The sequence below is a fragment of the Prosopis cineraria genome, unplaced genomic scaffold (assembly GCF_029017545.1).
Source record: "Prosopis cineraria cultivar Desert tree isolate PC_DT_omini unplaced genomic scaffold, ASM2901754v1 PC2, whole genome shotgun sequence".
Classification (NCBI taxonomy): domain Eukaryota; kingdom Viridiplantae; phylum Streptophyta; class Magnoliopsida; order Fabales; family Fabaceae; genus Prosopis; species Prosopis cineraria.
In genome coordinates this window covers 48246231-48263077 of record NW_026555333.1, presented here as the reverse complement: position 1 = coordinate 48263077, position 16847 = coordinate 48246231, and the positions used below count along the sequence as shown (strand labels likewise).

The 16847-nt window shown below is 32.7% G+C and overlaps 1 protein-coding gene across 3 annotated transcripts; it reads right to left on the bottom strand.

Moving 5' to 3' along the window:
• Positions 1 to 593: 593 nt before the first annotated feature.
• On the bottom strand, positions 594 to 6309 carry LOC129303450 (ABSCISIC ACID-INSENSITIVE 5-like protein 2). Of its 3 annotated transcripts, none has more exons than XR_008591492.1 (5): positions 5970 to 6289; positions 4780 to 5459; positions 4599 to 4670; positions 806 to 1224; positions 594 to 729 (listed from the first exon to the last, which is right to left on the bottom strand). XR_008591492.1 is itself a non-coding variant. In XM_054942775.1 (5 exons), the coding sequence occupies exons 3-5, from the start codon at positions 5434 to 5436 to the stop codon at positions 1144 to 1146; spliced, it is 810 nt and encodes a 269-aa protein (XP_054798750.1). In that variant the 5' UTR covers positions 5437 to 5459; positions 5970 to 6051; positions 6183 to 6309; the 3' UTR covers positions 594 to 1143. The 3 variants fall into 3 exon arrangements, 2 of the variants coding, with proteins under 2 accessions (XP_054798750.1, XP_054798749.1); XM_054942775.1 differs by having other exon boundaries at positions 594 to 1224; positions 5970 to 6051; positions 6183 to 6309; XM_054942774.1 differs by having other exon boundaries at positions 594 to 1224.
• Positions 6310 to 16847: the final 10538 nt, after the last annotated feature.

The window sequence follows — 16847 nt, the reverse complement described above, 5'->3', positions numbered from 1 at the left end:
TTAATCGCTATTCTTAACACGAACCCTGACACTAAGTCACTGCCATATCGAATCCTCACAAATATTCTACTTACCTAACGATTCTATTCTGTATTGGTTTATTGATGCCATGACCCTTATTTTGGTCCCCCGAGACTTTGGATCGGACTCCAACAGCTATGGGAAAGAAACATCATTAGATACCAGTGACAGCACTTCGAAACCAGAGAGACAAGGGAAGTCAGCAACAAACTTTATCCTTGTTTTCTCAATCCACTTGTAAACCTCGATTATCAGTTCCCACGACACAATTTTCAATCTTAAAGATGTCAAATTCGATCTCTGAACACAACTTCTTTGAAATCTATTTTAACTGAAGTAGAGATAGACACAGCAAATTTGAAGTAAACTAACTCACTCCCTCTCCCAGAGCACAATTGAACTAAAATTGAAGCAAACTCTCTCGTCACTTCAGCTGTATTTACTTTATACTATCTGGAGTGTTCAATCTTTACCCCTTCCCTAAGTCACGAACCTCCTACTTAACAAAAAAAGAAAAGAAAAAAGCAGAATTTGTCCCAAAGAAAACAAAGAAACAAAAGCAGAAAGTTGGGTAGCAAGAAAGAAACAAGATCATGGGGCAAACTTCCCCAGAAAACTATAATGAAGAATTAACTATTACTTTGCCACTGCAAATGTCTGGAACATAACTCCAGTGAGCGCACACATTTCTCCATGACTGTATTTACCCTAAACATTACCATCAAATATAAGTTAAAATTTACTACAATATCTCCTGAAAGCCAAAAATGCTAATAAGACCTACCTTTTTTCAATTCTATCAGTCGCCTTTTAAGAACTTGAGTACCTAACAATACCACCACACACAAGGATAATCACTACACCAAAAAGGCAACCCTTCAGCAAGCTCCCCGACTTTCTTGACATGTTTTCCAGCAAAGCAAAGCTGAAGTTTATGAACACTGAAACTTTGCTGCAATATGTACCGCTTAGTTAGTTAATTGTAGAGATAGATTTAACAAACTACTCGAGAAAGCACACCATCTGCAACAGTGATGAGCAATTGGGTGATGCATTCCTGGACACGCCCCTCTTAAAACCTCGAGCATAGGGAACAACAACAACACTTCAGCGCAGGTCATGTCAGAAAGAAGCAGAACTCGTTCTTCGAAGCTGATATGTTAGTTCACGTGATGATTCAGATGCCAACCTCTTCTCAAACTCCTATAAGAGGGGAGGAATCCACAATGAAGTTAGCATTTTGTAGATGTTGCACAATGGGCAAAACTGAAATCGTAGGAGCTCTGGTGGTACTAGAAAAATCATCTTGCAATGATTCACAAAGAATGGTAGATTTGTAGTACACTTGAATAATTGCCACTTACAATTTTTGCCTTTGAAAAACTCTATTATACATCAGTAATCAGCCTAGTTAAATTTAGTAAAATGAACACATCATAAAATCAATAAGAAGAAAACAATAGTAACATCAATTAGGCTGCCCTACATGAGCTAATTGGATCATAACTAACGGATAAAGAAAGTTACATTATTTTAGAAAGTGACAGGCCTTGTGGCAGCCTATACGCAAAATGAATGTCCACATAAGAACCAAATATAGCAAGGTTAAGAACATAATTGAACTTTTACCATTTTATATGACTATACTTTAGGCAGGAAAAAACAGGGTCAATCTAAAAGAGCAATAATTACAATAGTAAAGCATCACTAGATCAGCCGACCAAAATTCTAATACTTCCAAATTGATTGACGCACTACTGCCCTCTTCACCAAAATTCCTTAACTTGCCAGAATGAGCAACTTCCATTTATAATTCACATTACTTAATCCCAGGATATCCATATGCAGAAATGTAATCATTAGACACGGCCCAATTTTTCAGTTAAGGTGAAAGCCACAATTATGAACGTTGTGGCTTTTTCATTATGCATGAGCATTTATATCGCATGCAAAAGCAAATACATATAAAAGGTAGTAATATGTGTCCAGATCTCATATGTACACTGCATCCCTCTCTTCACCTCTAAGAAGTGCCAATGTTCACAACCATAACAATATTAACAAGTTTTTTCACTAAAAGCTTTTTGGTCTAGATGAGTAGTTATTTGGTCCTTATATATCAAAGCATGAGGTGCAATAATTTCTTGGCAACCCTCCCAACCAATTTGAAAGTTATCCATACTCTATAGGATAAAAACTTGAACAACTAACAGGGCCAACATCCCTTGTGCTTCCAAGCATATTCATTTAAACCAATCAGAAATCAAATCCCCCAAATGTGGTTCAGCCTATTATCAATTTTTGCAGTTTTAAGGTTAATGAAAGGTATTTGTTGGGTCTCAACTTTAATATGCATTTCATTTTTAAGGGGCTGTTTAATGCTACGAGATAATGTATCCTAGCTGAATCCTAAATGTACTCCATATTGTCTTTGAAATATCATAGATGTACAAACAACCATAATAGAAGCCTTGGTGAGAAGATTATTAACAGAGTGAATTAATATTTAGATCATAAAACATATTTATTTGTTCAGTTTAGTCCTCCACTTTTCAAGTTTCACATTGTAGTCCTCCAAAGTGACTACTATCATCATATAGCATCAAACTGAGTAAACAATAAGTGAAGAGACACAATCACTTGGTTTAATTATCTCATCAATTGGCCCTTCTATGATGTAGCACCTTGAATTGTAAATTTTTTCAAGCTCTAATGGAAAAGAAGAACTTCACAATTTATATACATGGTCAAATAGTGGCCCATGAGAATATTGTTCAGCCATTTTTCATAGTTATCAATAGCAAGTTACAGCCCATGCCATAGCTCGTATGCTTCAATGCTTGGTGCTACATCAAGTGCATAGCTTTGAAACTTTTATATAACTACAGTATATTTGTGCTATAGAAGCTATATTTGTAGACATGAATGTTGCAGTTGTGCTACAGGAGCAACATATGAATAGGGCGACAACAACCCTGATTTGAGTAGTTTGCAAAGGTAGCACCGGAGATTCACTTGACCCATCCTTGGAAAATCAATTTCAAAGATTTAGCATCTATTATCCACATCAAGAGCACAAGAAGGGCAATAACATTCTCCTCTTCTCATCTGTTGATATGTTTGATGAACAAATGGAGTCATCAAAAGATGAAGAGAAAATAAAGAGATTTTCTTAATGATGATCATAATGACATTGCTTCCGAGGAAGAGGAATTTGTTTCGATATCTTAGGTTTAAGCTTAAGCCTTAAAAACAATAAATCTCCATACATTTGATGATTTATTTGCCTGATGTTGTGATTAATGGATGATTATAATGTTGTTATGATATATATATATATATATTTTAACCGGTTTCGTTTCTATATTACTTATTATCAATTATATTTTGCTTTTCTTTTTAAATTGTATGCTGCATTTTTAGTTAGATCAAACAACACTAGGCGCTAAGCACTAAAGCATTTAGGAGCAGTGATGCCATATGTGCACTACAAGCTATTAATAAGAAATAACTATGGGTCAAGTAACATGTCTGTTAATGAGAGGACTGCATTAGTGAAGAATTTCACTTTGAAGGACTACAATGTTAAACTGGAAGTTCAGATTGCACAAAGAAGCATCTTTCAAGCACCAAAGCTTTAATTTAATCGTCAAAGTTTTTAAGTACATCACATTTATCAGAGGGATGCTAGGGATGAACTGCATCACTCAGAGCATGCAATACCATGCACACTAATTAAGAACAAACTTGTTCTTGTTTGTTCATGCAGGATACAAGATTCAAAAGCAGATTAAAGCACAAGATGCTAAAATAAATGTGAGTGTAACAAAGAGATAGGCATCAATAAATATATTAAAGGGTAAAGAAGTAATTTAATGTAGCTTAAAAGCTTTCTGGAAATCAGATAAATTGAATATATGTATTTAGCATTTCAATTCTCAACTCTTTCATCCAAATGTCACTTTATTGAATTCTAAATATGCATTTACAGCTCACCTCTGATTATGGTGACTCATTACAAGGCCTTTTAAAATTTCTTAATGACATGGATTCAGTCATAAATAATAATATACATAGCAGGTATGGCAAAAACTTATCAACACAGTCAACTAGCAGTTTATCAAAATGTCATCCCAACTCAGCTTCCATTGGTTGCTATTTCTTAAAAGGGAGAAGATTTTATACCGAAAAATGATTACTTCAAGATTCCTTGTTAATATCTAAAGATTGTGATAAATTTAGGTACATAACATGACACCCATGCCAGGAAGAGATAGTTCACCTTATGGGTCACTTGGTGTTAGACAAACTCAATACACAGCATACAATGAATCATAAATTTTCAATTATTACAATAACAACAACAACAAGCCTTATCCCACTAGGTGGGGCTAGCCACATGAATTGCATGATAAATTTTCAATTAGAATAAAGAAAAAATTTGCTCCTTCATGCCAATAGTAACCAAATAACCTAAATGCTCAATTAAACTCACAGCCAAAGAAAATAAAGGCGACTTTATTATAAACACAAGAAATCATTATGGGGCAATAAAAAATCTGAATGAGAATCTGTACCTTCTCTTTCTTGAGCTTTGTATTTTCTTCTTCTAGACGAGAAACCTTGCTAACCAATTCATTATGGTAAGCCTGAACCATCCAACTCTGATCAGTAGCAGTCCAAGATAATATTCCAAAAAGTGAAAATAACAAAATTTAATCAATCACTCAAATCTTATACAGTCAATACAGGTTAAACCTGCTTTCTGGCTCGTGAACGGGCAGCAGATTCCCTGTTCTTGATTTTTCTCCTCAGCCTCCTCTCCAAAGTTTTCTCATATGCATCTGGAGTGTCCCTTTTGCGGCCTGGTCTTGTGTCAGATAAACTGCCAAATGAAGGGGAGGATGACAAGCCTGTCTTATGTTGAAGACTTTGTGGGTTGATGGCTTCCATAGTATCCAACCCCATCGAGGGACTAATAGAAGCTTCAGCAAAAAGCCCTGCTTGTACCAAGAAATCCTCCAAGGTTGTTTCACCAAGAGTCATCTCTCCATCTGGACCTCTTATATCCTCTGAAAATCGTTTCTTCTGACCTTGTCGGATTTCTCTCCATACATCGTCAACTGTCTTCCCACTCAAAGCCCGGGCCAGGGTCAGACTGGCCTGACGTTGAAGAGAAGATGATGATGACAGGTTCTCATTTTCTACCCCTATAGATTTGTTTGCTTCAGCAGTCCATACATTCTGAAGAAGCTCATCAAGGTTCATGCTTCCCAATGGCTTCCCCAGGTCTCCTAGTTGATTTTTAACCTCATCAAGTGTAAGACTATACCATGAGCTTTGCCTTGTCAATGGGGAAGGCTGTAAATGAGACTGTTGCCCATTACCTTGAGAACCCATTGTCTGAATCCCCATTCAGGACACTTTGAAGACAAAATCTGCAATGTATTGATGCATTAAATCATTGAGAATTCCACTGGAAGCCAGGAACTCAATTCTCAAAATCAATATAGGCAGTTTCAAAATACAACCCAACTGTTATTCATGGACTAAAGTATTTTTTTCCATCAATAGAAAGGACCTTATTTTAAAAATATAATACTTTAACCCTACTACCTCAGTACCGGTATGTTTCTGGATGATATTCGAAACAAAACTGTTTATGGGGAAAAGCACGAGAAGAAGGACTAGCTCTGGCATTTGTGTTTAAATCACTTTCATTCCTCTACATTCTCTAGTATCAAGCAAATGATCGTAGTACCGTCAAGGTATTTTACTTCGTTTATCACTATTAACCCATTCACCATATTATCAAATGAAACTGTGGCAAACAGAAAAAACCCACAAGCTTGATTAGGCCCAGAAACAGAGACGGATGCCGGATTTAATTATAACAACAAAGTAATCAATTAACCGATAACAGCGGCTACAAAGCACAAGGCCCATACCTAAAAAGAAATAGTACGAGGATCTGATATAAAACCGATATAATCAGAGGGGAAAGGGCCCTTATAGTTCTGGGCACGGCAGCTGCAAAAGTAACACGAGGAAAGCCGTTGAAATGATGATCAAATTGAACAATTTTTTACAAGGCAAATTGAGATCGAAACGCAAGGGACACCAATATAATAATTAGTTGGAAAGCTTGTCGAGAGCAATACGTTAATGGGCGCTGGCCTGAGAGTGATTTGGAAATTTGACGAATGCTTGGCTTTTCTTGCTTGCCCGTTGTGTCTGATTTTGTGGGAAATATTGGCAAGTGGCAGAGTTTGGGAACAAATGTTGGGGCTCCTTGTACTGGAGCATCGCATCACCAATTCAACTCTTTCTTTCTTTTTCTTTTTTTTTTTTTCTTTTTCCTTTTTTTTTTCAATTCCTTAATTATGTCATCCTCATTTGAAAATGTAAATGGACAAAAAAAAAACGAAGATGTTAATATCATCAACAATCATAGGAAGTCAAAATGTAAATATAGCTCACGAACAAATTATAAAAATCATTATTTATAAACTATATGGATAAAAATATTATAACTTGTTACTCAAAGTTTACATAACATTTCTCAAATCCTCTATAATACCAGCTATTAACGAAGGCCTCATGGATATCTTGATCTCCATAATACTTTTAACATATTTATTTAAGATTTAAACAATATTTTTATCTTTTAACTATTCACTCAAGAGAATTTAGTATCCTAATTTTTTTACGTGATATAATCAGTAACGGACCTACATATTATTGAGAGTGGACAATTGCCTCCCCTCAAGTTGGAAAAATTAGAAAGAGAGGTAGTGGTTTTAAAAATTTGCCCCCATTGTCCCTCTGATTTTGAACTTATTAAACCCAAACTAAAATGTATTTCACTTAAAAAATATTTAGGTCTTTTATATTTTACTTAACCCGAATAGATTTTAATTTTAAATTTATTATATTTAAATTTAGATTACTTTCATAAGAATATAATTTTAATTTTCCTTTTTAATATTTTACAAACCTAAGTCAAACTAAATAATAAATAGCCTTAATAAAAATGAAATCTAAAATTTTAAAACATACAAAAACTAAAAGAAGATTAAAAGATAGGAAGATGGAGAGATTCTTTATTAAAAAACAGGGTCTAAGACAAGAGACAGAATAAATGGCGTGAGCATGTGAGGTTAAGTGTGAGAAAATGATTACAACTAGCAATGATATTGCCTGTTGCCACAATAACTATAGAAAGAGCCTTTTTTGCTAAGTTTCTGAAAAATTGATTGCATAATCGAATGGAAAACTTATGGTTTAATAGTATTGATAATGAATTGATCATTCAATAGTTTTAAAACATGAAGCCACATAGAGAAAAATTATAAGGTATGTAAATATTTATTTTATATATTAATTTTTTATTTTTTAATTATTTTTACATTTTGTATAATTTATGCCCCCACTAACTCAGGGTCTTGCATCTGCCATTGGGTATAATTTCTTCTTTTAACATTTGAAAATAATACATCAAGCATCATGCCATAAAAAAGTTAAATTTGACCGTTAGTTGATTTAAAAATTATAGAAAATGACCCATAAAGTTAAAATTGCCCCTTTGCATTATACTCTTGCTAAAGGGTGTTCTCACTTCTCTATTTTCCTGTAGTGCATCTGTTTTAATTTTGTGATTAATGCGTTCGTTAACCAATTTTTTTTTACGAAAAATGTACATGTGACATCCATATGAATACATAGTCAAAATTTAATAAGATCACTCTTTCCTCAAAGTATTCACTTAGGAACACTTGTTATTTTAAACTCAATTTTAATTTAGGTCATTTTACCCATTAAACATCAAAAAACCAAACCACATATATCTTGTCATTTGCGCGTCATAGACAAACATTAATTTAAGTTAGTAGATCCCAAGCGTGTGTACACATGGCATGCAATTGGATGCCTAGTCAAATTTTTTGTTTAAAAAAAAGTCTCACTTACTGTCAAAAATTAAATTAAAAAATCTCTCCATGTGTACACTTAGTAGGTATACTAGTTTTTTTTTAAAGAAATATTACTCTCCCCCTTTCAATCTCAACATCTTTCCTTCTCTACATTGCCTCAACCCTAAAACCTAATTGGCTAATTCATATATAGACAAGCAATTGCTCTCTCTCACAACAACCATAAGCCTTAGTTATAAGGATTGAGGGCAAGCGCTTGTGAAGTGTAGACATGGAGAATTTTTTTAAAAAAATAAAATCTAAGTCAAGCTACCAAGTTTACACATAAAGGAAATTTAAAAAAAAAATGAGTCAAGATGCCAAGTTTGCATATGGAGAAATTTTTTTAATTTAATTTTTTACTATGATTTGAGGGAAGATTCTTTTTAAAAAAATTCTAAACTAGTTATATACTTAGATGTCATGTGTACATATGTGTGAGACTCACTAACCTAAATTAATGTCCGTTGATAGTGCATTGATAGCAGGACATGCATGGTGAGGTTTTTTAACATTTAGGGGAGAAATGAGCCAAAATCAAGTAAGGATATCAGATGTCTTGAACACATACTTTGAGAACAAAAGTGACCTTTAACTAATCAGGCATCTAATGTGGATGTCACATGTAAGGTCTCCCTTACTAAATCACAAATAACTTTAAAACTAAGGTAATCAAAAGCTAATCCAAATAGATTACCAAGTTTGTAAAAATTTACCTCAATGAGATCCCAAGTTTTCAAACTCATAAAATACCTTAAAATCATTTCATAAATAACAATTAGCATAAAAATAAGTTTACGGAAGCATGGGATACCAAATTTTTTTCAAAGCATTTGCAAATAGGGTTGAAGAATAATATTTTAGTATTGTAAAATGGGGGTGCACCATGACACAACCTTCTCTGTGCTATGTGGTGCCTGTACTATGGTGGATTGCATAATTTGACAGCATAATTGTTGTTAAATGACAGCATCTAAGGGAAACTTCTAACATCTACCATTTTTTTGTTTGATATCTGATTATGGTGATTTAGGTGTCTACAAAAAAATCTTTTAGAGTACTAACTAATGGAATTAGTTTTACTTAAAGTTAGGAATAAGGGTTAGCCTAGTGGGCTGCCCGTTTAAGCCCATTTTAATAAGGGTTTGAGCTTGAAAAATTAGTATTTTTTTGGGGTATCGGCTTGAAGCCTGCTCCTTTTTAAGCCCTGAAAAAATGGGCTCAGGCCCAAGCAGCCTATGAAGCCCGTTTTATTTTTTTTTCTTCAGTCATACTTCAAAGTTCAAACGCAACATTTGATCTCAATTTCAAAAGAGAAAACCCTAATACACTTAGTCTCTTCTTATGTCTCAGAGTCTCACCATCTCAGACCTGTCTCTTCTCTCTGTCTCTCCTTCTCGAGCATTCAAGTCTCCTCCCGTCTCTCACAGTCTCAATCTTCTGGCTCTACTCATCTCAATCTTCAAATTCTTAGCCTCAATATAGTGTTCTAATTCTTGGCCTTTCGACTTGATTTTAGCAATGTCACCTCTGATTCTTGGCCTTTTGACCTCAGTAATGTCAAGGAGCTTTGGCCTCTCGATCTTAACAGCATAGCCTCTAATTCTTGAATATTTACTTCTTGATTTGCTTCTAATTCTTGATTCTAAGTTTGCCTCCTCTATCTCGATCAATTTTTGGTAATCTGGCCTTAGTTAATGTTCTGATTGTCCTTCGATCTTTTGTTGTAATTCTTGGTTTCTAATCCTCTAGGCCAAGAGTGATTCAGTTTCACACCATAAGGCATCTAAATTTCATTTCAATTCAATTAAACAAACAACATCAAACTGCTTAAGAAAAAAAGAGGGCATACGAGTTAAAAAAAGCACAATAGATTTATCAACAGAAAGATCTAGCTATTAGTATTTGAAAACTAGAATTTTAAAGTTATAGGTTCATACTGTCATCCATCATAAATTTTATAGCATCTTCAGTAAATTTCTTCATCTTAGCATCAAGTTCAGCTATTGCTTCCTCTCCTTTAGCAATAATCCTGTTAATATACTCATTGGTAATTGTACTATCCTTAGAATTGAAAACCATTTCAGCATCAAATCTAACCATCTAATGCAAGTCTGTGAACACAATCTTGAGACTGCAAATCAACTTATGGGTTCCTACAAACAAGTATGTCATCATCTAATGCTCTGTCTTTGGTTTCTTGATTATATGCCTAGGGGGTTATGTTGTAATTCTTGGTTAATGTGTCATAACTTCAAATGTGCCTGGGGGTTATATTGTAAACCGTGGTTAATGTGGTCATAACTTCAAATGCGCATAAGGGGGTTATGTTGTAATTCCTAGTTAATGCTCTGTCTTTGGTTTCTTGATTATATGATTTATGTTTGTTTGCAGTATGTCATCATCTAATGCTAAAACTAATAAAACTAGTAAGAAGTTAGTTGAGGAGGAAAGTAATAAAGAATCAACTCCCACCCAATTTACTACATTCAACATGAAACCACCTAAGAAAGCTAAAAGTTATACCTCAGATGTTTGAAAGTTTTTTTCTAAAGTGGTTAATAAAGAGGAAGCAATAAAGGCAAAGTGTAATGGTTGTGGTACTTTGTTAGCATATGGTGGAAATCATGGCATTTCACATCTAAGTTGACATATTAAATAGTGCGTGGCTTTCTAAAGTTTCATATTATAGGCTTGATGATGTTAGATAATGAAGGCAATGTTAGACCTATAGACAAACCCATAATTCGTGTATTTGAGAGTTGTTGGGAATGTTGATTATTGGACATGATTTTCCATATTCCTTTATTAAATGTTCTCTTTTAAGGTAGCTGCTTAAGGAATGTAATCTTGATATTAAGGTTGTGAGTAGAAAAATGGCTGTGTCAGATGTTAGGAGATTTTATGAGCTATAGAAAGAAAAGTTGAAAGTGATTTTATCAAAGAGTCCTAGTAAAATATGTTTCACCTATGATTGTTGGACTGCTGTAACATTTGAAGATTATATTTCCTTTTTAGCACATTTTGTGGATGAAAATTAGAAACTTAATAGTAAAATACTTTCTTTTTTAAGATGGAGCCTCCACATTTTGAACATGAATTGGCAAGCAAAGTTTTTGAGAGCTTGTGTGAAGGTGGGATTGAAAAGAAATTTTTTATAATTATTTTACACAATGCATCTATAAATGATTGTATGGATAAAATTTTGAAAGAAAGGTTAGTTTTACAAAATAACTTGATTTGTGATGGGAAATTTTTTTCATGTGAGGTGTTGTGCACATATTTTGAACTTGATAGTTTAAGAAGGTTTGAAAGTAACAAATGTTGTGATAAATAAAATTTGAGAAAGCATTAAATATATTAAGATGTCAGAGTCCAAGATGAAAACTTTTAGGTAATGTATTCAACAAGTTAGTGGTATTGACACCTCAATAGGATTGCAATTAGATGTGCCTACTAGATGAAATTCCACCTATGATATGCTTGAAAGTGGAATTAGGTATAAAAGAGTTTTTGTTTGCATGTCTTGTAGTAATACTAGTTTTAAACATTGCTTGTCAAATGAAGAGTGGAGGAGAGCAAAGGAAATGTGCACTTTCTTACAGTCATTATTACAACTTTGATTTTTAAAACATCCTATCCTACCTCAAATATGTATTTTGGGTAAATATCAAAAATTGAGATTTTGTTGAATGAAGCCACTAGCAATTGTGATTCTGTGATTTTTAGTATGACGGTTAGAATGAAGGAGAAATTTGACAAGTATTGGAGTGACTATAGTAATCTTTTCTATTAGAAATGTTTTTGATCCACGAGCAAAGCTTGAAGTGATTAAGTATTTTTACTCACTGATTGATCCTATGAATTACTTCATGAAAGTCAATAATATCAAAAAGAAGTTGTATTGTATGTTTGATCAATATAAAGAAATGAGTGGATTTTCTATTAATCTTACACCAAGTTCAACTTCAACACAAAGTCAACCAAACTCAAGCACTAGTGGAAGGATGTTAGAGAAGAAGAGGGAACCAACCATGTCTTAAACTCAAGCTTATAGTGTAAGTTTTTATCTCATTGTTGTTAGTTTATAAATTGTAATTTCTTATTTGATATACTTGAATTTTTTTATATGTAGGATTTTCTTAATTTTAAGAGTAAGGATGTTTCTTCTATTAAAAAATTTGAATTAGATTATTATTTGGAAGAAGCTTTCCTTGATGGTCACTAATTTTTAGAGTTAGATGTGTTGTATTGGGAGAAGACTAATTAACAATGATTTCCCAATCTTTCAAGGATGTCATGTGATACTCTAAGTATTTCGATCACTGCAGTAGCTAATGAATCACCTTTTAGCATCGGCTCCTAAATTCTAACAAAGTATCATTATCGCCTCCTTCTAGATAATGTGCAAGCATTGACTTGTGCCTATAATTGGTTGAATGGTTTTATACCATTTTATAGTAATTTTTATATTTTATCTTGTGATATATGTATAGATATATATTTGATAATGACACAATTTGATTAATATTTATTATATATGATAATGAAGAAGTTGCAGAGATTGTTGACATTGAGCCTCCACATCTATCTTCAACAAGTGGACCTACATCTGAGAGTTTTAATATTTTATAAGTTTGCCTTTATCTTATTTAGACTTCTAAATCTTTTATTATTTTTTAGATTATGTGAGACTTTAGTTTGGTGTATGTTAAATTTTAGAATATTTTAAGTAAATTATAATGTTGAATTTTATTTTATTTTTTTCATAATAGAGCTTACGGACTTAGCCCTTAACCTTTTAAATAAAGGTTAGGCCTCAACTTTTGGGTAAAATTCACGTAATCAAGCTTTAGGACCTAGGCCCATAAGGGTTGGGCTTATAAGGGCCTGGCTCACATGTTTTTCAACTTTAGTCTTACTCACATATCATTTCTCATTAAAAAGTTGAACACTCATTGACAACTCACTCTTTTTAAACTTTAAAACACATTCAGAGTGTTCAATTTCATTTTCCAAGTGCCAAAAGCATAAACTTATTTTAGACTATACTCAATAGACCATAGGACACCTATGTAATACACTATAACACATACATGTGCACAATTACAACATTCAATGCTCAACCCTTTAATAACAAAATCAAGAAGGGGAAGCCAATCACTATGAATTTCAACTATTCATTCTTACAACCAACAATATCATTATTATCTTACTTACATTAGTATTTTGGCTTTGTCTAAATATCAAGATTAATCATACAAACAAAATATGACCCAAAATACACAATTTAATTCAAACCACTAATACTGTAAGTAAGTCAAAATAATATGATTTCTAGTTGGCAATAATCTAGTCAAAATACACATTATAAAATAATATAAGCCTATAATTTATGAATCAATGTCCTAAACCTCTGGTGCTTTTCCCCTGTCTTGACTAGAGCTAGGACTTGTAAATATTAAAGAGAAATAGTTGAGTAAAACCACTCAATAACTAAGATTAATCTTGTATATGCAAAGGCATATCAATAAATTATAATGGTGTAAGTGGCAAAACCTACTATTCAAAATTTATATAACTAGATTTCTCTCCCATGCAATACATGAGGAAGATTTCATCATATGTTTAGTTTGAAAATGTTAATATCCTATAGATTAAGAGAAAAATTAATTGAATTTATAATGTAGATATAATATGAATTTACTATAATAAATTAAATGAATTATAAAATACTCAATTAGTTTGAGTATCTCTTATCCGAATGGATCACAAAAATTATTTTATCAACACATTATTCTAATACTATTTCATTATGATTCTTAAACAGACAAAACAAATATAAAGCTATGTTAAAAAAACTATATATATCTTGTACCATTTCCCCAATTCTCTACCTAATTCCTGAGGCTCTCATAAATTTATTTTCTACTCACATGCTTCAATCAATCAACAACAAATTGACCATATGCATTATCCATAGCATAAACAATGTACTAAAAATTAGACTAGTCATTGAACCTACAGGAGTCAAGGGTCAGAGGTTTAATCGGGGTCAAATCGGAGTCAATAAAATAATACAATTTAAATAAATACTCATTAATTGTCAATACATTCATCCATATTCAAGGCTTAATATCTTATATAACATAAAAAATAATTATAACAATAGTTAAAAAAATTTACATAATAATAAAATTAAAGTAACAAAAATAATAATAAGTTATAAATAAAGAATTAAAAAATAGAAATAAAAAATTGACAAGTTAAACAATATTAAAAATATATGTAAATGTATAATTTAATTAATAAGATATTGAAATGTGTGAGGTGTGTGTGTACTACATGGTGACAAACAGAGCATGCTTTAGTGAAAAAAAGGAGAGGAAAAAATGTGTATGGAAAGGGACCAGGGGGTGAAATGACAGGATTGCCTTGCTTGAATAAAAAAAATTTAATAAAGCAATTGTAGCTTGTGACTTGAAATTTGCATAGCAGCAGCTGGTCATTTCCTTCTTCATTTTATTTCCCTCTTCATCTTTCCTCTGGTTCTTTCTCTCGCAAGTCGCGAGAACAACAATAGCCCTACTAGCATGAGATAAAGACGATGGTGAGCAACGGACAATAGTGGCAGAGTTGATGGTGAAGTAGAGTTGCCGATGAAGCCCATAGAGTGTTAAGAAGGTTAAAGATGAGACCCATAAATGACAGACACACAAAGTTCTCAAACAAAAAGGTCAAAGGTTTGTTCCTTTCTTTTTGAGTTGGTCTCAGGCAAGAGATCAAAGCCAAGAGGCAAGAGGCAATTGGCTAGAGGCTTCTACATTTTTTTTTAATTTTCATGTAACCTGCTCAACCTGCATGACCCATGGGGTTGGGCGGGTTAATCTGGGTTAATCTCGGGTCACTCGGGTTAACTTAGGTCAACTCATACCTAAATAAAATACAAAATTGGACTAGACGTGTTGGCAATTTAAGAGTTTGACAGGCCGGTTTGGTTCGATTTTACAACCATGAGCATAGATATGCACCATGCTAACTTGAATCTATACTTTATCTCTATTTAATCATAACTCTCTTGGATCCATAAATTCCTACTAAGACTCTATAACTTATCTTAAAATTTAAAAACCTGTGCATAAATTGTAATATACCTTATTAGCTCATATATCTACATCAATTAGACAATATACCAAGTTGAGCAACAATTATGATAATGCTCACCTATAGCTGATTGACCTTTATATACTCGAGATATGCTTTAAAGTGAAGCATTTTCCTTCAGGTAGTGTGAGAGAAGTTAACAAGTGTATATGATTCTGCATCTGCATGACTATGCTTCTTTTACAATGATTGTTCTAGAGAAAAAGAATTCAAACAATACGTCAAAGTAGTATTTCATGAATTATGTCCCCACAATCTTGATACCTACTTACTGGTTCCACAGGGATAATGTGTTTAGCGAGCAATTTATTTGTCTTAAACATTTCAATGCAATCTATCTCACATACCACATGCAGCTTATCATTTCCTTAGTAATCTTGCTATAACCATATAAAAAATGAGCACAGTTCGTGGGAAAGACAATGAAGTTTGTTGAGACCTTTTGGGGCCACTTAGTTCTTCTCTTTACTTTAGCTTCAGTCCTACAAGAAGAAAGAATCGATTACTTATAAACCAGTTAATCATAAAAAGTCATGTTTGAACATTATGTGATAGTTCATGTTAGTAAACATAATTCTCATATGCTAAGCACAAAATAGAAGGTTTAGAAAGCTAGTTTTGCTATAAATAAGAACAAATTATTCCAGTACTTCTTCCACAAAGCAAATACTTAATGTTATTCATATTTGCATTCTTAAAATGAAAAATAAAATGACATCAATGAGCAAAAGAAAATCCATGCAAATAAAATGCTACAAGTTCTTATATTTTTAAAACATATAGTATCATAGTCACCTAAAAACAATTGAACGGCTGAAATATGTCATAAATATAGGGAAAGGCATGGGAATTCTTCATGGATAACTCATGAAGATCTTGTAATCTGTGATACTAGGCAACAAAGGTTTATAAATCAAGTGTCCTTGCTCTTAAATCCATTTCAAGTGTCCTTGCTCCTAAATCCATTTGAAATATATTGCCAAGCTTTCATACCTTTTTCAACGTGGTATTTTTGCATTCAAAATTTACATAAAGGTAATGGGAAAATAGATTCCATGAAAATAGTTCACAAAACTATAATAAAATGAGAATAAAAACTAAGATAAAATTCCTGATAGACTTAACAATCTCCTATTGGTACATCTTTGGATATGCAATTGCTCTAAATTTGAGGCAACGACTTAAGTACCTCAATAACTATTTTATAAGTTGCTCAACTAAGTAGCCATAAGAGTAAGCCCAATAGCATGAGAAAACCGCACTAAAGCTATATGTATATTTCACAACTTCTAGAATTGTATATTTTCATTGTATATAAAAAAAAGTTGTATATTTTCATGGAAGAAACCATAGAAACAATAGATTCTAAACATGGAGAAATTTTCTCCACATATGATTTCTTGGCTATTACTATTTGATTATCATAATTCAAACATCTTAGAAGACATCATGTTCTTTGTGTAGCCTAAACAAAACCATAGAGCATTTTGATCAAAAATAGATAAATGAACACTACAACAAAACAACGTTTTTCTTACAAAATAAATATGTGAGAAATCACTTAAATTTCTATGAGAAATAGTTTTCTCACAGCATTTCTCACGCCAAAAGGTTCGTTACTAAACCTATCAAAGGAAAAAACATTTCACACGAATGGAACCGTGAGAATCATTTCTCACGCCCTTATCCGTA